General features: G+C 38.0%; 1 protein-coding gene across 5 annotated transcripts in view; it reads left to right on the top strand.

The window, feature by feature from the left end:
- Plscr4 (phospholipid scramblase 4) overlaps positions 1-24,034 on the top strand; it is a 37,698-nt gene extending 13,664 nt beyond the window's left edge. For 3 of the 5 annotated variants that reach the window (XM_041677253.1, XM_041677250.1, XM_041677252.1), the window contains exons 2-9: positions 3,312-3,339; positions 4,557-4,667; positions 11,595-11,818; positions 14,069-14,111; positions 15,328-15,554; positions 20,454-20,615; positions 21,818-21,976; positions 22,610-24,034. In XM_041677253.1, the coding sequence (XP_041533187.1) occupies positions 3,333-3,339; positions 4,557-4,667; positions 11,595-11,818; positions 14,069-14,111; positions 15,328-15,554; positions 20,454-20,615; positions 21,818-21,976; positions 22,610-22,657 (981 nt within the window). In that variant the 5' untranslated portion in view covers positions 3,312-3,332 and the 3' untranslated portion in view covers positions 22,658-24,034. Of the gene's footprint in view, positions 1-2,087; positions 2,207-3,311; positions 3,340-4,279; positions 4,353-4,556; positions 4,668-11,594; positions 11,819-14,068; positions 14,112-15,327; positions 15,555-20,453; positions 20,616-21,817; positions 21,977-22,609 lie in introns of all 5 variants that reach the window. The other 2 variants (XM_041677254.1, XM_041677251.1) reach the window with 2 other exon arrangements.
- Positions 24,035-24,617: the final 583 nt, after the last annotated feature.

Here is a 24,617-nt window from a genome sequence, read left to right as displayed (position 1 = left end):
CGCCATGCCTCTTTTACGGTCTTCACTTACACATATAGGGTGTGTGTAAAGGTTGGATTGTTGCCCTAAGCAAAACCTTCACCTCTTCACCCAGTGGAATTGCAGTGATTGCTTTCCTGACACTTCGGGATTTACTAGCTAGGAAGCTGACTTGAGCCTCAGTGCTCAGCTTATATTGGGGTTTCAGTACTTAGGATGAGAGCTAAAATTTTTGGCTTTGAGTTAGACTAAGTCCAGCCACCTAGTCCCCCACCTCCCTAGCAGTCAGTCAAATAAGAACATTCTAACCCTCTAAACATGTGATGTGTCTTTCTGGCATGACCAGACTACACCTTGAGTCACCCCCCCTATGTAACCTCCAGTGTGATCTGAGGGGTCACCATGTATAACAAGAATAAACCTGTCACTGAGACAGGGTTTAGAACCCAGAACAAAACCAACCACATTGGCTTGTTGCTATCTAGCACTAAACTGCATATATAACAACAAAAGTTTAATAACTATCGCTTTCAATGGAAGTGAAAGAAAATAATAATTCGGATGGCAGCAAGCCCTAGCAAACTTCCCTTTTTAAGACCAATTAGGGATATCTTTTTAAAGACCTAGTAAATGCCCTTAATGCACTTAACTTAAAGCCTAACAGAGCTTCCTTCATTAAATAAGGCCCAGGCACTTCCTGAGAACTGTTAAAACAATACATATTCAACTGTCTTGGATCCTTGTGACATATGAAGCTAAATATGAGCATAGGAAGAGACCTGCATATTCTAATTAAGCTTTTCTTTTCTTTTTTTGATTGATAGACTTTTAATGACTGTTTCTCTTTTACTAGGGGTTGCAGGTCTATTTAATTTGTTTATCTGATTTTGATATAACTTTGGTAAATGGTATAGAGAAAATTATCCATTTCTTTTAGATTTTCCAGTTTGATGGAGTACAGGTTTCTAAAGCATGTCCTTGTGATTCTCTGGATTCTCTCAGTGTCTGTTGTTATGTCCCTCTTTTTAGTTCTAATTTTGTTAATTTTGATATTCTCTTTTCATATTCACTAAATGTAATATGACTCCCACACGAGAATAGTATCACTTAGATGCCTGCAACACTTAGGTTTCAACTGTGAGTACTATGCTAAGGCATGTAGTTGATTCTCTAGTCCAAGAACAATGATGTTGAAAATGCAATGAGCTTGGTAAGGTGACTCAGTACTGTAATCCCAGAATTTGGGAAACAAAGGCAAGACGTTTTCCGTGAGTTCAGGGACAACCTGGATACACTGTGAAATCTAGGGTATCCTAGGCTGCCTAGAGAGACCTTATCTCTAAACGGGGTAGGACTTTAACGTAGCTAACGTTTTATAAAAAATAAATAAATTTACTTATTTATTTATTTTACATCCCAGCCACAGTTTCCCCTCCCTTTTTCCCTCTCATATCCCCCCAACCCCTTCTGTTCCACCCCCAATTTATGGGTCTTGAGATAGATTGGTTCGCAATTTTCTGAGAAACTACCATACTGATTTCCATACTGTACAGGTTTGTCTGCCCACCAGCAGTGGAGGAGTGTTCCCCTTACTCTACATCTCTCCAGAATGAGCTGTCTCTTGTGTTTTCGATCTTAGTCATTATGACTTGTATAAGATGAAATCTCAGAGTCCTTTTGATTTGTAGCTAGCTTTTTTTTTCTTTGTAAAATATACTGCTTAGTAAACAAATTGTATTAGCCAACATTTGTTAATTGTTTGCCTACAGCTAGGTGCATGTTCCTTCCTAAACTTACAATTCTGTCTGCTAGAACTTAAGCCTCTGGGAGAGGTTAAGTCTTTTCCCCAAACCCAGCACAGTCTGGCGGCTGTTTAGGAGTACATGCTGAGAGTGATGGAGTGACAGAGAATTTTAAATAGTAATTCTACCCATGCCTAATTTACTAGTGAATTGATAATAATACAAATTTGCTAAGGATTTTCTCTAGTTCTGACACCTTTACACAGACATATATGCAGGCAAAACATCAGTGCACAAAAAATAAAAACAAGTAAATTATATTAGGTTAGAATGTGTGGTATTGAATAGGCATTTGGCTGTTGCCAGGTGTCATTTGAAGTAGAAACTGCCTTGCAAGGATGTATGCTGAGCCACCCTGAATCTCTGAGCTAAAGCCATCTTGTTCATTGTGGGCAATCTTGCTGATATCTTCTTGAATTCTATATGTAAGTATTTTATGAAAATTTTTCTATTTGTATGTATAGGGAATATTGGTCTATATTTTTATTTCTTTATTTTTCCAGGTCTTTGTATGTTTAAATATCAAGATAGCAATAGCTTCATAAAAATATTTATGAAGTGTTCCTTCAGTTTATATTTTTTTGGGGAAATAATGTGTTCTTTGAGGATCTGGTACAATTTATTCTACACTGAATCAGTCTGGCCTTGATTTTGTGGAGGGGTGTGTTTTTTCATATTTGATTTGACTAGGGAATTTTTAATTACTGGTTCTATTTCACTAGGGGTTATGGATCTGTTTAAATTATTTATTTCATCTTGACTTAACTTTGGTAGGTTATATACATCAAGAAACTCACTCTTTTTATTGAGGTATTCCAGTTTGAAAGGATACAGATTTTTAAAATGTGTCTGTATAAGTGCTCTGAATTGCTTCAGTTTCTGCTGCAATCTCCCTTTTCATTTCCAGTTTAATTAATATGGCTACTGATTTGTGAATCTCTTTAGTTTTCCCAAAAGTTCAAATCTTCACTTCATTTGTAGTTTGTATTTTTTTTCCTGTTTATTTCAAGTCATCGATATCAGCCTTGGACTTATTTCTTACGTTCTACTCTTTTTGATGGTACTATTTCTTCCTTGTTTTTTCCTAGAGGATGTAGGTGTGTCACTAAGTTATTATTATGCAGTTTTCCAGGGTTGGTTTGTTTGTTTGCTTTATCCATTCTTCTTTCTTTCCTCCCTCCCTCCCTTCCTCCCTCCCTCCCTCTCTTCCTCCCTCCCTCCCTCCCTCCCTCCTTCCCTCTCTTCCTGTTCTTCTTTCTCCTTCTGTTTTTAATGTAACCACTTAGTGCTAGAACCTTGCTTTTGAGAACTGCCTTCATTGTGTCCCATAGGTTTGGATATATTGTGTTTTCATTTTCATTCAATTATAAAAAGTTTTAAATTTTCTTCTTTATTTCTATCTTGACCAATTTTTCACTCAGTAGTGAGTTGTTTGGTCTCTATGAATTTGTAAACTTTCTGCTATCTCTGTTGTTGTACACATATATTGTATTTGTATACATAAATTCATTAACGTATTTTATTTTTCAGGTTTAATTGGAATTCATAAAAATGTCAGGTACAATTTTATTAATTTCTTAAGATTTATTTTATTATTTTGAGGTGTGTGTATGTGTGTGTGTGCGTGTGTTTGGGTTTACACATGTGAGTTCTGATGCTCATGGAGGCCATATGTATCTGATCCCCATTAAGCTGGTGCTACAGACAGTTGTGAGCAGCCTAGTATGGTTGCTGGGATCTGAAACTGGAAAAAGCAAAATGAGGGCTGCAAAAGCAATAAGGACTCAACTGCTGAGCCCTCACTCCAGCCCTTTTACTTTTACTAGTTTTTAATGTTTTGTTTCACATGTGAATTATGTGATTGTTTTCTTTGAAGAGGTCTATTTTATTCTGAAATATTTAACTAGTTAGCATTTCGGTATATTTGTGTGGACTTTCTTTGTACATATAACCCTCTGGAAGAGGAGTAAAAGCAGCTCGTGTTTGCACACAGACCTGAAAGTTCTTGAAATGTTGAGAATAACTCAAATGAAACAAAAGAAAAATGGGAGAGCAAATGCAGACAGAAAGAGCTGGGGCCTTTGATCTGGATGTGGGAGAGGGAAATGTTGGCTCTTCTTGTTGGGTATAAGAAGAGAACATCACACTACAGTCTTTTGTTTCCTCTGATGTAAAATTCAATCAGTTGTTTATAAAATTGAGACTCCCCCTCCTTATAGTGAGTCAAGTACGGATTTCCTTTAATATCAAGAGAGCAAATTATAATACCATGAACTGGCTTCTTTATTACCCTCGCAGCAACCACCGGGACACTGTGACCAAGTGGCTTTTGGAAAAATACAATAAGAATGTGGGCCATTACAGGTGTGGGCTGTACCAACTCTGACTGATGTGTTTATGACTATATTAAATTCTTAGCGAGTGAGAATTTATTTAATGTTTTGAACTTAGACACCGTATTCCCAAAAGACTATGAAGAATCACCTTTCTATTTCCAGTGTTTCCCACATAATAAGAGAGTGAATCACGATCATCTGTGATGGACTAACTGCAAGCAGGAGTCAACAGAAGGTCAGCTGAAGCAGGAACAGGAAAGCTCAGGCTGATGCTTGGCCTCATTTTCTAAACTACGGTCAATGTAAAATTTATGAAACTTATAAATAGATATTTTTCCTAAGAAATATGAGTGTATTGGCTGGTACTTGTAAGAGGAAAAGAGTACATTTTACAATCATGCTATCACTTACTGTGTGGGTTGTTCCTCTCTTCCTCAAGGTGTGGTCCCCATAGACCCTGAGCAGCCTGCAGGAGAGATGGAAAAGCAGATAATATCACCAACTGCAGTGCCCGATGCCCCTCCTGACTACAATTCTCATTTTGTGCCCGGTAAGGTGAAGTTTTAAGAATAACCCTCCTCCCGAACACCATAGCGACAGTTAAGGTTACTTTCTCAGTAAACATCTGATTCAGCAAATATGTACCGAATGTTGAGAGAGTGTCACTTTTAATATATTCCTGTGATCACAGGCTGTGCTGTGGAGGCACTGAGGAAGGAAGTTGTCAAAGTAAGGATAGCATTCTCCACGTTCCTAGTGGACAGATGAAGAGGGAGGGTATGGTGGAAACACAGAGGGTGCTGCTGTCGGACCCTACCAGGGATTGGAGGGTAGCTGCGATTGAATATAGCAGGCTTTGTTGTATATAATTTGATAAAGTTACACAAGTGTTTATGAAGCTCTGGTAAATGGCAGGAAGGGGCAGAGACATAGAAAGACATAGCTATGAGCATTGATTAAGGCACTGGCATAGATTTTTGTGTCTCAGAGAAACCCTGTCTCGAAAAAACCAAAAAGAAAGAAAAAAAAAAAGACTATTGGTGGAGACTCAGGAGGAGGGGTTCTCACAGTGCTAGAGTAAATTTTAGATAGTATAGTCACATTAGGAAGTAACTATACCATTTCCAAGAAGTAAACATTGGTTAGAATTGGTCACTATGGGAAATACTTGCTTTCCTCTTTATCAGAAATAGGTGAGACTGGGAATTTAGCTCATTGGTAGAGTCTTGTCTAGCAAATGAAGGCCCTGTTCAGTCGCAGGAGGCAGCCTTCAAATTAAATAGGTAGGTTGAAAATGTTGAAAATACACTGCTAATGAACTGTCCCTACAGGAAAAAGTCACTGTGATCGCCATCTAGGGGCTAGGCCATATCCTTCAAAAGTGGTTGACAGTTCCACACATGTGGATCCGGTGAATTGTGGTGAATCTCAGTAGCTTTCATCTGTGATACTTTGTCACCCCTCCATCTTCTTTTTGTTTCCCTGGAAGTCCCGTCCTACTTGGGTATCTCTCTCACCCTTCTCCGTATGTGTGCGACTCAGTCTCATCTTTTCTGTCTCTGTGAGTTTCTCCCTCTGACCTTCTCTCGGTCTCTATCTGGTGTGTGCGTTCACGTGTTTGTGCGTGCATGTGTGTGTTTGTGTGTGCGCGTGTGTGTATGTCCCAGAGTATGGTTAGCATTGCTTGCATGAAGATAGGAGGAGGCTACATAGTTACAAGAGTATAAACTATAAAAACATGATACTGTTTTCCCAGCAACCACTAACTGCTAGTAGTTCCTCAGGGAGATGTGAGGTCTCATGAGGAGGTAGCCACAGGTGCAGTGGGTTCGTGAAGGCAACTCCTGTGCTGTGTACGCAAGATGGCTTTTTGCATCATGCCTCCTTGTTCCTCATGACAATGCTTCTGTTTTGCCAGTGAGCACATTTTCCTGGAAAGTCAGTGTTGTAGCTCACAGGGTGCCTCACTGGGTAAGACGACTGATGTCTGTCAATGGCTGTCCCAGCAGCTTGTATAACACCGTCTGGCAGTGTGAAAACCAGCAGTCTGGGAAGAAGCTTCTACTTCACTTCCAGCTTGATTTCTGTGTCTCTGTCTATATCCAAAGGATATGGTTTGTGTTTTGGCAGTAAGATTGCCCCATCAAGTTCAGCTGAGGGACCAAGAGCAATGACAAAAACCTATTTGTTTCGAGAGCCTCTGGCACCTCCGTGACCAATAACTCAGGGATGTGTCAATTCTTATGACACAAATTGTGTTCTTCTAATTCACAGAAACCAGAAATAATATGCTTGTAAAATTTGATTTAATGAAATTATTTAGATTCAAATTTAATTTAAATTTCCATTCTAGTTCTGAATGTATTCTCCAACCAAAAGCAATGCTGTCCAGAATTATTCTTTAAAAGAGTAGTTAATAAATAAACCATTGTTATATGGAATCCATTTGAGAAGAAAAAATGTCATGGTTTTTTGAAATAAAAAACAATGGTAACACTAAAAATTATTAAGAAGGAGATCCCATAGGCATTTTCTCACAATGACTTTGGTAGGTGGCTTTATGCTAGAGTTTTCTGTAAATTAATGTGAGCTCTTGTGGTTACACAAATTTGAACATGGATTGCTTTGCTTTAGTTTGTTTTCCTGCAGAAACAGTCAAAACCCTTAAGGGCAATTTCCAACTCAGAAAAACATAGCTTACTAGTTTCTTACACATAATTTTGCCACGTTTTTTCTTCTTCATATTTAATGTGGATTAATACATCTTTATAACAAAACTCACTCATTTGTATAAATTGGTATATAACTACAGAAATTTAATCATATTGAATAAGTCCTTAACATAAATTCTACTTTTCTTCAGGCTATTGATCATGAACTTTTATTGCTTCAAGTGCTTTTATATTAAAAGTACAAGATATGGTAATTAACTCCTTCACATAATATAGTGATCAGTATTCTTTAACCGAGGGCTTTGAGACTCTGAGGAGGATCACTGATTATTGTAAGGGTACTCTTACAATAGTCCTTTTGGGGATGAAAGTACATTCTTCATGATAAACTCAAACTGTCCCTCATTCTTCTTCCATAGCTACTCACCTTTGCTCTCATTTAGTTCTAAGTTTAAAGCATTTTTAAATACTACTCTCCATCATTTAATTATACTTTATCAAGAGCTCTATCCCTATCCTTAAAAGCTAGTTTTCCCCATTCTCGCCTGGCTCCCCCTCTCCTCCACACTCTCTATCATCTTGACAATCCCACTAGTTTTGTGCACTTTAACGTGGTTGTAAATCCCATCCCGTCCCACATCGGTATGCTACACTTTATAATGACCATTTGCTTTTCTTACTAGCATGAATATGCTCCAAAATACCAATATGTGTTTAGGTCTGTTTCTAGCCTCAGTTATAGCTGCTGGTACTCAAAGCTGGTATGATAAATGCTTCCTAGACAAAGTGATGTATATCTCATTGTTTTGTTTTGAGATTGTATTAGAGAATTGATTTTGTCATTCATGACTATTTATTAGTCTGCTTTTTATTAGAGATTGGAATGTTAGAGATTCCCTTAGCTTCAAAACTACTCTTCCTTGATGTCTACTTCAAAACTACACTTCTTTAATGTCTACATCACAAGGATTTGAGCTTTTACACAACTCGTTTTGCAGAAGATGATATCTTTTGCTATTTTTCACTTAAAGAAACTTCTTCAAGCTCTGAGATTGTGTCTTCCTTGTACTGATTTTTCTCAGCATTGGTTAATCCGAGACCTCTTTGATTCCATGACTGGGATGTGTGTATGTAATTTAAGGATTGAGATAGCTGTTGGCACTAAAGTTGCTAAACCCAAGGCCCTCCACAAAATCCTTTAGAGAGTGTTCCTATTTTTACTTAAGATAGCATGTTTGCTTATGATACAGTGGGGTATTGATGTAATATAGCTAAGTGTTCAGTAAATGTTATATAATGAAGAAATATAGATGCACGAAAGGTCTTTGAAAGTTCAACATTTTTTCTTGATTAAAAAAAAACCCTGAAGAAAACACAAATAGAAGAAACCTTTGAATATAATAATGGCTATATAGGCCCATATATAATGTGCATTATACTCAAAAGAAAAAATGAGTATTTTCTTATCTGAAACAAATGCACGCACTCTCTCCATCTTATTCAGCATAATGCTTGAACTCTAAGCTAGAGCAGTGAAACAAGAAAAAGAAATTCAAGGACTACAAAGAGAAAGGGACAAAATCTAAACACTCCCATTTGCAGATGACATGATTCTATCCTTAAAAGACCCTAATAATTCTAGCATGAAGCACTTATCTCTAAAAACATTTGCAGAACAATATCAGGATGTAAAGACAACATCAAAAAACCGGTTGTCTTACTTTACACCAATTACAGCTTTTCAGGAAAAATTCCATTCACAATGCTTTCAATATAATAAAATACATAAGGATAAAACCCCTAACCATAAAAGTTGCAAAAAGTGAAGCCATGAAGGAAAGAAGTGGAAGAAAACACAAGACTTCTCATGACCATAAATTGGGAGCTGATGTTATAAATATGGCTGTATTATTAAAAATGTTTTTCAGGTTAAGCACAATCCCCAACAAAACCTCAATGTATTCTTCACAAAATTAGAACATATAATCCTAAAATTCATACAAAAGCTAAACTGTCAGAATAGCCTAAAGTTTCCCAAGTAGAAAAAACAATGCTGAAAATATCAAAATGCATAATCTTAAATTGTATTAGAGACAAGTAGTCACAAAAATTGAATGATACTGGCATGCAAAAAGAGAGACACAGGTGGTTCTAATTTACTGTCTATTGCTGACAGATAAAGCATTTATTACAGTTTACAGATCATAGTCCACCATCCCATCATAGATGGGAAGCCGGGGTAGGAGCTCAAGGCAGGAACTAAAGTAGAGACATTGGAGGAAGACTGCTTATTTCCTCTGGCTTGCAAAGCTACCTTCCTTGTACAAAGCCCAGGACGACCCAGGTCTACATCCCAAAGATAGCACTGATCACATTGGCCTGGGCCATCCCACATCAACATCAATTACCAACCAAGAAAATAGACCACAGGGATGCCCACAGACCAGTCTGATGGAAGCATTTCCTCAATGAAAGTTTTCTCTTAGAAGTGTGTCAAGTTGACAACCATCACATAAGTCAGTAGAATAGAGGATTTAGAGATAAATTCAGAGATATAGCCACCAAATTACAATGTTGTCACAAACATACACTGTGGGGGCGGGGGGGTCCGGTGGGTGGAGACAGTATCTTTTAACAAATGATGCTAGGGAAAGAAATTAAATGATCGGGGCTTTGGTGAAATTGTTGTAGAAAAACACTTAAGATAAAGGCACAGGCAACACATCTATGAGAAGGGCTTTAGTAGCACAGGAGACACTTGCAAGAATGGACAGATGGGATTGCATGCAATTAAAAAGCTTCTGCATGGCAAAGGTCACAAGCAGCAGAAGATCCCAGCCTACAACGTGTAGAAAATATTGCCAGCTGCACATCAGATGGAGCATTAATATCTAGAATAATAAAAAATGAACAAAAATCTAATCAACAAACAGGCCAATGGCATGAGTGGACAGTTCAGAAGAGGAATACAAACACCCCAAAACACTTTTAAAGTTTCATTATGGGGGAGGGCAGTGAGTACCAGAGTGAGTGAGTGTGGAAGTAAAGGCTCACTTTGGAAGTTGTTTCTCTCTTTTCATTCTGGGTTCTGTGGACTGAACTCAAGTTCTACTAAAGAGGATGTAGAAAAGGAGTCTTAATTTACTGTTGGTGGCCTGAATATGTAAATTCAGGCAGCCACGATAGAAATCATCATGGAATTTCTCAGAAAGGTGAACAGAACTGCCATATCATTCCTGGTTATGCACCTGAAAAGTTTTCAGTCAGAATGCCACAGAGACACTTGTCTATACATGTGCTGTAACATGGATGGAAGACAAAAACGTGCAGATTGAGAGAAACCTAGCACACAGGTTATATGCTGTACACATTCATCTATGTGGCATGACCTGCCTAGGAAAACCACAGATAATGGTTTCAAAAGATGAGAGAGGAAAACATAAATGGCTGCTAATGGATGATAACTCTTCTGGATTTAGGCAGTGAGGATAGTTCTCAAATTTGCTAGCACTGAAGCAATAGCAAAGCCCACTGAATTCTACATTTAGAGAAGGAAAGAAATCAAGATGACTTTCTTCATTATGTTGAATTGGAAATAGTTGAAAACTGAGCCAGGCATCTGTTACTGAGAACACCAGGCTATTTTTTTGAAACACTATAATTGTGGTATACTGAGCCACAATTAAACAAACAATCCTGAAATAATTTTCTTATATGTTTGAGAGTAGTAAATTTAAACAACCACTTTTTTTAAAAAATCTACATCTGGTTTTGTTTTTCCATACATTCTCCCTCTGTAGCAAACATGACTTCAGCAGGCCTGATGGAAGAGGAGGTTATGCATTAGTTATTGTATGGTATTTTATTATTCTGAATACCCCTCTAAAAACATTGGGGAATGTTGTTCATGGGCCCTTGAATGATTTATGATGGCCTAGATATGGTTTATTAGATTTTGGGTTATTTTTGACTATTGAGAATTGACCATAACTTTGGATAAGTATTATGAATTGAACATTGTCTACCCCTACTCCAAATTTACCTGCTAGACCCAATAATAAGGATTGGGGGATGGAGTCTTCCAAGGAGATTCTAGAGGTCCCAAGATGAAGCCATTTATGGTGGGGTTGATGCTCTTACGACAGATGGCAAGAGAGTGATGATCGGAGTAGTCTTGAAGAGTGCCCTCCCCAGGCCAGGAAGAAGGTTGGATTTACAGTTCACCTTGAAGTTCCAAGCTTAGAGCCAGGGAAGGTAAAGCTTGTCATTGAAAACAATCCACTTTCAGTAGCCTGATAAAGAAATGAGATTAAGAAGTTGGGTCTGAGAGATATCAGTGTTGGTAAGCAGTCTGATGTCTAGATGAAAGGACAAAGAGAAGTGACTGAGCAAAGGCAACCCAGCACAGATGGTAAGGACCCCTTTGCAATAACTAGTAAAATTGGCGATGATAATTGCGTGCTAGACCTTGTTCTGACCCTATTAAAACCAGTGAAGTGCGTTTATGATCAGTAAAGGAGACGCCTCATACAGTGAAGGGCTACTTTGTTTCTCAGTGTGTCAATCTTTATTTCCATATCTGTTAAATGGGAATAATTATGTTACAAGTTTTAAGAGAATCAAATTAACTAATATGTGAATAATTCCCTTAGTATGTTGCTAATATATTAGGTACATACCCAGAAAACAGAGGACTTGTTTTCTTTAAGAACATGTTGCATGGTTACTTTTTAACGTAAAAATTATATAACTTCCAATACACTAAAGTGATAATACATGATATTTTCATCTTTTTGAGAACACAGGCCCTGCTGGACCAGCTGCCCCTCCACCTACAGGCTTGCCTACAGGATACAACATTCCACAGCATCCTGGTGCCATCTCTTGGTATTATCCTATTGGTAGTACCCATCCTATTCAGTACCAGCCTGGCAGATATCCCATGACCAATCAGCCTGCTCCAGTAATGTGGATGCCAGGACCAACTCCTATGCCCAACTGCCCTTCTGGTCTGGAATACTTAGCTCAGGTACTGTAATACCTCAAAAACATTTTCCTTTGAAGTATGCCCCTGGGGTGTGAACAGAGGAAATAAGATGTTGGCTAGAGTGAATAGGGTCACTGATGACAGAGGCTGGCTCGCCGAGAGCCATGATGGGGAATTTACAGGTAGACAATGGGTACAAGGACACATTCATAGGACACATGAGTTTTTTTGACGAAATAAAAGTGACTTTCTCAAAGAAATAAGAAAAATAAGAATGCGAGTCACTAACCTGATGCTATACCATTTACTTAGAAGTAAAGTGTTCACATTGAGAAAAAGAGAGTAAGAAGGGAAAACTAGACAAGGAGAGGCGGTGGGTCCCAAAATGTACAACCCACAACTTCTTCTCAACATCTCAGACTCTTTAACATTCCTGAGCCTCAAAACACATCAATCTAAGTAAGTAAAGATACTGCTTCAAGTCAAAATTCATGTCTTCTTCATACAGCACAGTGACTGCCAAATTTCTTGTGCATGTAAATCAAAGAGCCAGAATAAAAGCTATAGCGCTGTTGTGAGACGTTTTGGTGGATAAACGTGGAATGGTTGTCATGTTGTTAACACACAGAGGCATGCCCTACAGATGCTGGCTGCGGAAACTATTAGTCACACTCTTGTGTCGTTTCTCTGTTGGGTGGCTTGAGGTGACACATACAGATCATGTGCTACTTTGATAAGACTACCACGAGGCCTTCTCCACCCACAGCAGCTTTAGAATCTTTCCAGAGCCTTGTATTTATCAGTGACCCCACATGCTTGTCTATTTCCTGCTGGCACAGCACCTCACTAGGAAACTTCAGCATCAGCAGTAAGCAGAACACTTCGCCCTGCAGTAGACACTTTTGCCACATAGTCAATGCTTTTATCCTTATTTCTATATTTTAATTTCTTAAGTATTTTACAAAGGAAAAGTGCAAGCAATTGTAGCAACCATTTTGATATCTTATATGAAATGATCCCTTATCAATTTGTAAGTTTTACATTGAGCATGGACTGTGTCCTCCTATGTCCTTTTGTAGCTAATCACACAATTTCATCCATAACCAGTTGGTTTTTTTTCTTGTTATTACACTCACATACCTTTCATTATTTAATGAGTTTTGGTGAAATGTAACATTTTAGGCAGCATTCTGGGTTCAGTGATTATGAATAGCCTCATGACATAAATGATTTGTAATTGTGTTGGTTAAGATCTGTCTGTCCTAGAGGAGATTGTCTATCTTCTGCTGGGGTGTTCTGAATTGTAACAGAAGATAAAACCACTAAACTGTCCATCGTCAAAGTAATTCCAGTACCGTTAAAGTAGAAGTAAAGTAGAAAGTTAAGGTGCTCTTAACTTTCTTTTCCATGACTGCTACTTTAGAATGTTTCCCTCCGGACGCCTTTTTCCAGACCCTACCCACATGGTGCTACCCTCATGCATCCGTACTAAAGTATGCACTTGTTCAAGAACTTGGCATTAGGTGAATGCAGCTGAATGCAAATTCACGCACTTAATCTCTTTGAAAGGTATTCAGGAGGTAATGTGGAGCAGAGGTCTTATTCAGGCTTACTCTGGCTTGTTCACCTTCCCTATACCACAAGAGCATCCCATGAGTCTAGTCTATGTTAAGTCATCCTGACTGGCTCCCATGTGAACATCTCAGACAAGTTGACTGAGAAACAGCCAGAGATCCTTTACATATACTTGGCTCCTCAATGTGCTGTCACTGTAGCAAGCAGATGTTTTCCAGATGTCAGTCAGCTCTCTGATTTTTAACGTGGAACTACCTGAAAGTGTTTTTCTGATTTAGACACCTCTGTTAATATCCATCTAATTGGATGCTGATAAGATAATCTCAGATGATTACATTTTTAGATTCCATTCCATTTTCAGAGAGATATCTGTCATCAATTGATACATTCTAATTATTATTTTTATTTTATTTCATGCACATAGGTGCTTTGCCTGCATATGTATCTGTGTACCACTTCCATCCTGGTACCCAGGGAGACCAGAAGTGTGCGTCCGAGTCCCTAGAATGTGAGTTAGAGATGGTTGTGAGCAACCATGTGGGTTCTGGGAACCAAACAAACATCCTCTGGAAACACAACTGGTGCTATTAAGGCTGAGCCAACTCTCCAGCCCCTGGTTGACAGATTTTAATACCGTGTCATCACATTCTTTCCTCTTGCTGATTAAAATTAATTCTGGTTTTCTGTCTTCTAATTGCTTTTGCTCTGTTCCCGCAGCTGGACAGCATACACGTGCTTCAACATTTTGAGCCTCTAGAAGGTATGTATAATTGTGTTTTGACTAGCATTGTGTTTTGAGTAGCAGTATTTTTTTAAAAGATATGTATATTTATTATATATACAGTGTTCTATCTACATGTATGCACCAGATCTCATTAAAGATGGTTGTGACCCACCATTTGGCTGCTGGGAATTGAACTCAGGACCTTTAGAAGAACAGCCAGAAGCCAGTGCTCTTAACCTACGAGCCATCTCTCCAACCCCTTGATTAGCAGTGTTTTAATCAGATGGAAATTTGTATTACTTCGTACTTAGTGCCTTATTTTCTGTTGATGAGCTTTTAGTGATTCAAAGAGAGAAGACTATTTCCTATTACCTTATTTTCACAAAAGCAATAGAGTGAATTTTCTATGTAGTTTTATCGATCAATCCTCCATACACTGATAATCTCTTAGATTCAGAAATGACTTGCATCTAATCTGGCTAGTCCTTTGGACCAGGTGTCCATTTTTCTTTCTCTGCATTCGATTTATTTCGAAGAGTACAACAAGAAGAAGGTGAGAGGTGATCTGAGCTAGCCAGAGCCCCACACTCCACTAGCGTCAGTGGCAAAGAGAAAGCAGGGTCTAAGACCTCTGAGTTCCAGTCTGTGGCTGTTGCTATGGAAGTCTGAATAAATTATCCCATTCAGGTGACACTGTGCTCTTCTCAGTTACCTGCTTGCTTACTCACTCTCGGATAGGAGCCGGGCACACCCCTTGGGGCACCACATAGGGCTCTTATTTTTCTGGATTTATTTTCTTATCTTCGGGGAGCATGTCCCAAGTCATTTCATCAGTTCCACATGCTGATCAATTCATGATCTGATGTCTGATTCTTCAAAATGGTTTTATTACTAAAGTTTTCTGAATTCCTTTATTCCAAGAAAACTGAATTAGCCATTACTTTATGTGGGAAAACTTAAATAATTTCTTATTAAGCTTAACAATTGTTTAAAATTCTTAAAATGCTTAACCCTCATGGCTCACATGGTTGGATTTCACCTGAAATTTTAAAAAGCTATTTGGCTTTCGTAACTCCTAGCCATATTTCTTTCTTTCTTCCTTCCTTCTTCCTTTCTTTCTTCTTTTCCTCTTTCCTTCCTTCCTTTCTTATGGTCTTCCTTCCTTCCTTTCTCTTCTTTTAATAGCAAAGGAAACTTGAGGCCTGTCTTGACTGGTTCTAATTTAAGATTCTTTCTCCATTCTAACTTTTAGTGATGACAGGTTTTGAAACTAATAATAGGTATGACATCAAGAACAGCATAGACCAGATGGTTTACATCGTAACTGAAGACACAGATGACTACACAAGGAATGCCTATCGAAATCTACGACCCTTTGTGCTCCGGGTCACTGACTGCCTGGGCCGAGAGATCATGACCATGCAGAGGCCTTTCCGATGCACCTGCTGTTGCTTCTGCTGCTCCTGTGCAAGACAAGAGGTCAGAGAACAGGAGCGGAATCGACACTTGCTTCCTGACCTGCCCTTTACAGTGTGGTCTGCCTTTTCCTTCCAATACTACATGGGATGGAGATTTCTGACCCTACCATTCAGAATAAAACTGAAACTGAGTAGTGGGGAGGAAGGAAGCTGAGTTATTTCACAGGACAGAAACACACACTTTTCCTTTTTCTTCTCTAGTGAGAGATGGGGATCAAGTACAACTTGAGGCTGTTTTGTGAACAACTGCTTTCTGATCAATTAGGTACTTACAGGGACTTCCAGTAGTCATATGATATGTACTGGTACCCAAATATTTCCCAGGTGTCAAATTGGAAAGAGCTTTTGATTGCTGTACTCATCACAGCCTACACCGTGTGCAAAAACAGTCCTAAAATAGATGAAATGCCAGACTGGAGTGCCCTGCCGATGGCAGAGTTCGACCTACAGTGCAAATGCTCTTTGTTATGGTTGGTCCGACCCCTTTTATATACACAGGTTCAGAAAAAGAAAGCATTACTGAAAAATAACCTACGCCTGTGTCACAGTCTCAGTAAGTTCATGTGTGTTAGTCCTTGTGCCTGGAAGATGCCATCACCTCTAGTTCTCAGGCTTTTTCCACCCTCTATTCAGAATAGATCCTAAGGTTTGAGGTCCAGGTGTTGAAGAAGACATTCCCTTTATGAATGAGTGCTCCAAAGTCTCCCACTCTCTGCATGTTGGCCAGTTGTGTCTCTATGTTAATTCTCACCGACTGCAAGAAGCTTCTCTGATGAGGATCGAGGCTCTGCTCTGTGGCTATAACAATATGTTCCTTTAGCACAATAATGGTAAATTTTCCTCCATGCCCATGGCCTATCTAGTCTCATGTTCTTGGCCATTTGGATCCCTGGAATGGACCAAGAAATATGATCATGTGTTACAAAGTATGATCTTCTTTCTGTGTTCTTGAATTCAGTTCCCAGTATTTTACTGATAGGTTTTTGGCTGTTGAGCAGGAGAATTGCTCTGTAGGTTTTGGTGGTGGTGTTGATGGTGGTGGGTTTTTGTTGTTGTTGCTATTGTTCTGCCTTTATTTGGCTTTGATACCAGGGTAATACTACCTTTGCTCAATTAATTTGCTTGTTTCTCTTACCTTCCAATTTGAAAAAAAGTTTAAGACATTAACTCATTCTTGAAAGTTTAGTCGAATTTAGCTCTGGATGTCCAAGATTTTTTTTTTTTTTTTAGTAAGGAGATACAGTAATGACTGCTTTAATCTCACTGTTATTGGAGGGCTACCTTGCTCAGTCTTAATACAAGGTGGAAGAATGCTTTGTCCTTCCTCAACTTGATATGCCAGACTTTTCTGAGTTCCCATGGGAGGCCTTACCCTTTCTGAGGAGTAGATGGGGCAATGGGTGGGAGGAAGGCCTAGAGAGAGGGCAATGAGAGGAGTGAAGGGAGGGGGAACTGCTGTTGGTATGTAAAATAAAAAAAATTAAATAAAAATTTTTTATAAAAGATTCCACATGCCACTAAAAGAATGATGGCATAGTTTAGCTGTAAAGTTCTTTAGACTTTTAGGTAGTTTTCAGTCCAGAAGAAATCCTGAAGATGATAATGGGGTACTGAGCTCTCCTATACGATTATTACACTTCCACTGTCTGACCGTCTTCTGTCCTTTTGTTTGTTTTATGAAACTGAGAGACTAAATATTTAATGCCAGAATGTTTTCAATTATTTTATAGTTGTGCTGGCTAGGGTTTTGTGGACTGTGCACAAGCTAGAATCATTTGAGGAAAGGGCATCTCAGTTGAGGAAAGAGTACCTTCTATTCCAGAGAAGCCACATTTGGTTCCCAGCACCCATGTTGGGCAGCTGTTAAACTTGAATTTTTTTTTTTTTTTTTGCAGGGCTGCCTTGGTTGTCATTCATTGTCTTCATCTGTGCTTTTCTTTAAATGTTTTATTTCTCTATCATATTTAAAATATAGCTTGGTTGGGTGTTTCCCTCTTGTTTGGCAGCTGTTTATTTTCATTTCATGATATCCTGGTTTTGGGGTTGATGGCAAGACGTCGATGCTATTCTTTCTCATGTCTTTTCCTTTGTTTGTGACTTGGCGTTTTCCCCTTATAGCTTTAGTATTGTTTTTTACTTTTGTATTTTTTGCATCTTCATTATGGTATGCCATAGAGAGGTTCTCTTCTGCTCATCCTTGTTGTGGTTCTAAATGCCTCCAGTTTGTTGCTATGACTTTCTCTAGGTATACCATGATTTCTAGAATTTAGGCTTTATCACATACCTTCCTTCTACTTCAGAGATTCTTAGATCTTGTATTTTGCATGGACCCCAGAAATCTTGGAAGCTTTGTTCATATGTGTTAATTTATATATGCATTATATATAAATGTACATATCTCTCTTTATACACACACACATACATACACACACACACACACACACACACACACACACACACATACATACAGATAGACAGACATATATGTATTGTTGCATTGCCATTGCCCTGAGTCCTCAAACTCATACTTTTGCTTGGTCTTGCCTGTCATTATGCTTTCCACTGTGTGTTTTATTTACTTGACTGATGACTAATTTCATTTTCATCATTTCTCTCTTATTGTTTTTCAGAGTCTCAAAATTCCTTGCTGATTTTTTTCCCCTCCATGGGTCTTATAATTTCTCCTCAATTTCACCACTTTGCAAACTTTATTGTCTAGGCCTGGAATTAGCCTACCTAAGAATTTTAAATGGCATGCTATGTTCCTAAACATTAATCTGTTTATCACAGTCTCTGTTTATCAATTTATCTGCAAATTTGAGATTATAATTAACAGTTCTTCTCTGACAAAGTGGTTGCTTTGAAGACTGAAGATTTTTCAGTACACACCAGTCTCTAAACTTAATTTCTGATTATAGATAGTACTGTTGAGGCCCATCAGTGTTTCTGTTATTCTTAATAGAACAACTGTTCTTTGCGGTTATTATCTTCGTAATAGGACCTTTATATCTGAGGTAACTTTTTCCAGTCCTTGTTTTTCTCAATACATCAGGCATTTATAATCATACATAGCATTTTGTTTTCAAATCAAAGCCTTTAATCCCATAAAGGAGATCAGAAATAGATTAAGGCAAACCAGAACTGCAAACTTATAAACTTACTTTTTGTCTAATGTCATTATTAAGACAGTTTTAGACTCATTTGGTGTATTTGCCTTACATAGCCTTATCACCTATGTAGACTCCTTTACCTATCACCACATAACAAAGTCCCAACAATTTCATAACTATAAAAACAGTCTTCATATCTTCGCTGTTCTTTCTCTCTCATGTCCATCATTAATTATTGGAAATCACTAATTTGCTCTGCATCTCTGCAGTTTGTTATTCAAGGATGTTATATAGTAAGTGAGGCATATATTAGTCATTTAGTCAAGGCATACTTCTTCACTAATATACACCCTCTTATGCATTTATGCATTATTTAAGATAGAATTAACTTAACTTTTAAAGTAATTTGATTTTACACAGTTCTGAGGTTTTTTTTTCATTTCATAGGCATAACATTTTGGCTCTATCAAATTTAATGTTTTGTATAGGTACAAATTTGTATATATGAACAACGGCTCTGGAAATACAACTCCTGACAGCTTTTTATAAAACTTTAACATACAGGTAATTAACTAAAACAGCATTGTGTACAATATTTTTGAAGCCTTTAATAAAATGCTATTGTCAGTCCCTACACACAGGCTCTTACCGTTACAGAATAGCAACTGCTCCACTTCCACCAGCAGGTTTACTTTTTGTGGTTCTAGTTACTATAGACAAATGTAGTCTGAAATATTAATACTAACTTCCAGAAATAAACAATCCATAAGCTGAATAGTATGGCGAATTCTGGATCATGAATTATTCTTTTGTTCAGCATATCCAAGGTGCACCTGCCATACACACGGTAGCAGTTGAAAGACTACTTTCACATAATTTCTATTATAGGACAGAGTATTGATTGTTAGTGCTGTACTATGGCTAATTGATAAATTAAACATTGCTATAGACATGTGTTGTATGACCATAGGCATGTGTTTATTAGAAAGGGTGGTATGTATTGGGTCGGAACTATTTGAGACCTCCACTAATGTCTTGGAACACATTCCCGTCAAACAAGGGCACTTTCACACAATTTCCCCAGTGTTTCTTTCTCTTTTGTTTCCCACTGTAGTTGTTATGTAGGAGATTTAGTTTTGCTGCTTATGATTTTTTAAGTGAATTAGTCATGTTAAATGTATTTGTTGAAAGACATGAAAGTCCTAGATGAAACAAAGGTCATTACTACATTGTTGTTTTTCTTTTTCCTTTTCATTTTTTAAGATATGGTTTCTATGTATATCCTGACTGTTCTGGAACTCCCTCTGTAGGCCAAGTTGACCTCAAACTCATGAGTCTCATCTGCCTTTGCCTCCCAATGGCTGGGATTAAAGACATGGGCGATCACTTGCTCAAAGGTCTTTATTATGGCACAGCAATATGAATGATTCATGTCAGGTCCTCTTTGCCTCAGACCATTTAGAATTGACTGGGAGAGGACGCAAATCTAGCCAGACAATGCTGTATGCCCTGTTAGAAACACTGGGCTTAGATAACTGGAATCTATATCAAACAGTTCAGTTGTAATTAATCCTGTCCTTTGCCCCACAGTAAAACATGAGCTTATGTCTTTAGAGTGCTTTTGGAAATACAACCCTGCAAATAACCTCGGGGAAACATGAGCCCCTCCCAGCATTAATTCCCCTTGCCCTAGAACGACCATGAAAATGTCCAGGTGTGTGCACATGCATGGTATAGGTGTGCATTGTGCACATACAACATCATAACGTCTGTTCTTATTTCCTCTGCAGCTGGAAGTGCAGTGTCCTCCCGGTGCCACCATTGGATTTGTTGCAGAACACTGGAACTTATGCAGAGCCACTTACAGCATCCAAAATCAGGAGAGAGAGAGCATGATGAGAGTGCGTGGGCCGTGTGCAACCTACGGCTGTGGTTCAGATTCTGTCTTCGAGGTCAATACATATGTTGCTTCTACCTTGTCCATTATAACCTCATAATGTTCTTGTCTTCAGATTTATGTGAATGGTATGAAGGAAAAGTTAATCACAAGTTGACAACAAATCCTTTTCGCATGGTTTCTTGTGGTTACTTGACATTTTCTAAATGTGAATGGCATTGCCTTTTTAAAAAATGGGTTTTTTCCCCACTTAGAGCATTAATACTTTTGGGAGTAAACATCATAATTAGATCAATAACTGTTCTTGATATATATCATCTTTTTCCCTAGTTATTTTTAGAATGGGAGTAAAGGTTTTAATTGCAAAATCTATCAAATCACAACATTTAGAGAATTCATAAGGGCATGGATATAAATGAATGGCAGGGCTATAGTGCAACATTTTCTCAAAAAGCAATTTTTTGTTTTGCATTTTCCCAGGGACTGGCAAAGAAATTGCTAGGGAAAAAAAGCCCAGAGGTTTGGGAGTCTTTCTCAAAGCCTTTTAAGAAGATAAGGCTTGCAACACACTAAATTACCATTATTATTATTATTTATTCCTTTTTTTTACTTCATATGATACAAAAAAGCTTTCTAGTTTTTATTTTATATCGCCATGTAATGAAACATCATTCACTTATTTAGAACACTGTAGAAAATGACAACAAACCAGGTTTCCGGCGCAGGTTCTGTGAGGTCATTCTGTTACTAGGTGACATTAGAAGCTAGGTAAGAGGTATTTTTTACTGTCAAATGTTGGAGTCCCTTTTTTAGAAGCTGAAGCCCATTCTTATACCTAGAACTGCTGAAACTGGTTGGGCTTAGCTCACAGGAGATTGAGTGGTGTGCAGTGTGTATTACACGCCCCCTAGCTTTGTTTAGAGGCTCTCTTGATTGGTGACTTCCAATTCCCAAATTCTCACCCTCTACTACGGAAAACAATTTAATCATCAATTAAAACCATGCCTTCTGGAAAAAAAAATCCCCAAAAGATATATTTAAGGAGGAGGAAAAGTCACTAGATTGGGGGTTTAAGGTATATCCCACGTGAGTAATTAACAGTTTCAGGACACTTCATCCTAGGATTCCTCATTTGAAATGATGTCATTAGTGGGTTTCTTTTATATTATCCTACCACAAACTGCTTCTAAGAAGAGGACAGAGGTATGTCCCTTGACACTTTTAAGCCATCATAACGTCCCGCTCTTGGCATTGCAGGTCAGCTCTCTAGATGGAGCCTCTAACATCGGCAGTATCATCCGGAAGTGGAATGGCTTTTTATCAACAATGGGAAACGCCGACCACTTCGAGATTCGCTTCCCGTTGGATCTGGACGTGAAGATGAAAGCGATGATTTTTGGCACTTGCTTCCTCATTGTAAGCCTTTCGCTGTGGGCTTGAGAGCATCATTTCGTCTGATGAGAAGTAGTATTCTATAGGAAAAAATTCATTTTGAAGCTAGGCCAGCTTCTGTCTGTGCCACTTCTAGGTGCAGGTTTGGCACTTGGTGATGGGGTTTACAGGTTTGTAGCGGGGAGAAAAATACTGTTATTACAGAGTGATCGATCTGAGCTAAGTAAAGGCTGCTGGGGCATATCTGGAGGGTGGCAGACAGAGGATACAGTACTCATTGTTTCCTATTATCTTTCTCACTACTTCTAAACAGCTGTCCGGTGATAATTAGTATAATAAAGTAACTACGAAGCAGCTGCCCTTTTCCTCTTGTGTGTCAACTGTAATCATGCTCGTCAGTGTTGTATTGCTCTCAGTTTTACTCCGAGGTTTTCCTTCAGTCAATGCTAAAAATTAGTCGGTGCTGAATATGAAAAGCTTTATTGTCCATCTGCATTCTCACATGTTAGCCATACTCATAAATATTTCATTAGATTGTTTACTTTTACTGAAATAGGATGTTACTGTGATAAATTACAAAATGCCTTGGTATAATTATTTCTATCTATCTGTCATTCATTTCTCAATCTAAATACTATAATCCTTTTCCCATTTCAGGACTTCATGTACTTTGAAAGGACTCCTTCACGACGTTCATCAGTATAGAGGGATCAAGCCAAGCATCAGTTGAAAACAAAATTAGAGAAATGTACATTGGACTCACAGCCAGCCTTCAATTATTCACAAGTATATTTCTCTGGTTTGAACATTGTTTTCACCGGTATAAGTTCAAGAATAAAGTCAGAGCTGGGCGGTGATGGCGCACGCCTTTAATCCCAGCACTCGGGAGGCAGAGGCAGGGATATCTCTGTGAGTTCGAGGCCAGCCTAGTCTACAAGAGCTAGTTCCAGGACAGGAACCAAAAAAGCTATGGAGAAACCCTGTCTCGAAAAATAAAAAAAAATAAAAATAAAAAGAATAAAGTCAGGATATGTGTCCCAGTACCTTGTACATTTTCTTACATGCACATTTAACATTCACACACACCTTATATCCGAATGTTTATCCTGAAGTCGAGGATTACATATTGTATCTCATTTGACATGTTTTCAAAATCAGTCTAATGACCAGGGTGTCTTAATGACAGTTTATAAAAACTGAATGTATAAATCGTATCATTGTTCAACAGTACTTGACTTGATTTTCATGTTAAACAATTCTTTACACACAAACAATCAGAAAACACAGTAAATATGTTGCCTCCACATTCTCTCAATTATCAGTGAGGACTATGGAGGACCAGCAGGCCATACTAAGGACAGTCGGTGTATGTATGAATACACCAACTAGTGAGTCTCTCACTCTGGCTTCTGTCTGCATGTGGACTGTGTTCTTCCACGGATGTTTCCTTTCAGAGGTTATTAAATGAAGAGTAAGAGAAGAGGCTTAGCCCACCGCTCTTTTTGAAACAGGTGCTTCACTTTCAATTACAGTAATCTTTTTATGATAAAGTTTGGTTTATTCGGTTATTTGTAACAGATTGTTACTTGCTGCTATTCATTTTTTAATAAAAATATGATATATGGATTGTTTTCTAAAAACTCAATACCTTATATTTTAAGTTCAACTCTAATCTTGACTAGATGTATGCATTTTTTGTAGTGCTATCTTATATTTTACACATACACCAGATTTTGCACATACTGTTTAGAGCTTGTATATGAACTTGTCATTTTACCCACCCACAGCCCTGTATTCCCACACTTACCTTACATTGATAATGCAAGTCAGGATACTTTACATCTCTGTGTTTCTTACTTTAGTGTTTGTGATACTAATACTTCTCTAACAGAAAAAAAATTCTTAATCATAATAAAGTGGTGTCATATTTTAATGTAATTCATGCAATTTTTGTATCTCATAATGGAATTTGATTGTAAAAAATTGACCAATGTAACTAAAAAATAAACAGATTCTTTTTTTTATAGTTAAGTTGTTTCTTGTCCCCTTAGGTTCTTAGACTTTTAAATAAACATGTAATAGAACTAATTGCAAGATGGTATTTTATTTCCTGAGTTGTGACTGAGTCTGAATGCTTTCCAGTGATATATTAAAAGTAATGGCTTATTAATCACTAAGCTCTTTTCACTCTTATATAGATTTACTAATTAATTCCTGAGGCACTGAACAGTAATAACTAACATTCCTTTTTAAATATTTTGTCAATTATATATGATAATTTGAGATATTTTTTTCCTTTTTTATTGATTTTATTGAGATTTCTCTGAAGGATTTCTGTGAAATACATTAAGGAGTATAGGTATTAGTTCTTCTTGGAAGTTCTGGTAGAATTCCGCATTGAAACCATCTGGTCCTGGGCTTTTTTTCGAAGGGAGATTTTTGATAACCATTTCTAATTCTTCGCGACAAACAGGTCTATTTAGATCATTCACCTGGTCTTGGTTTAGCTTTGGTATATGGACTTGATCTGGGGAGGGGGAGGGAAATGGGAGGCGGTGGCAGGGAGGAGGCAGAAATCCTTAATAAATAAATAAATTTTTTTAAAAAAGAAAGTGTCAGTCACAGTTCCTCCTTTAGAGTCCACAGCATCACCATCCATGGGTAG

This window comes from Microtus oregoni, unplaced genomic scaffold (assembly GCF_018167655.1).
Source record: "Microtus oregoni isolate MIOR12 unplaced genomic scaffold, Mior012 000028F_ref0000031, whole genome shotgun sequence".
NCBI classification, from domain to species: Eukaryota; Metazoa; Chordata; class Mammalia; order Rodentia; family Cricetidae; genus Microtus; species Microtus oregoni.
Note: the sequence above shows the minus strand (reverse complement) of the source record. Positions and strands in the feature narration are given on the sequence as shown.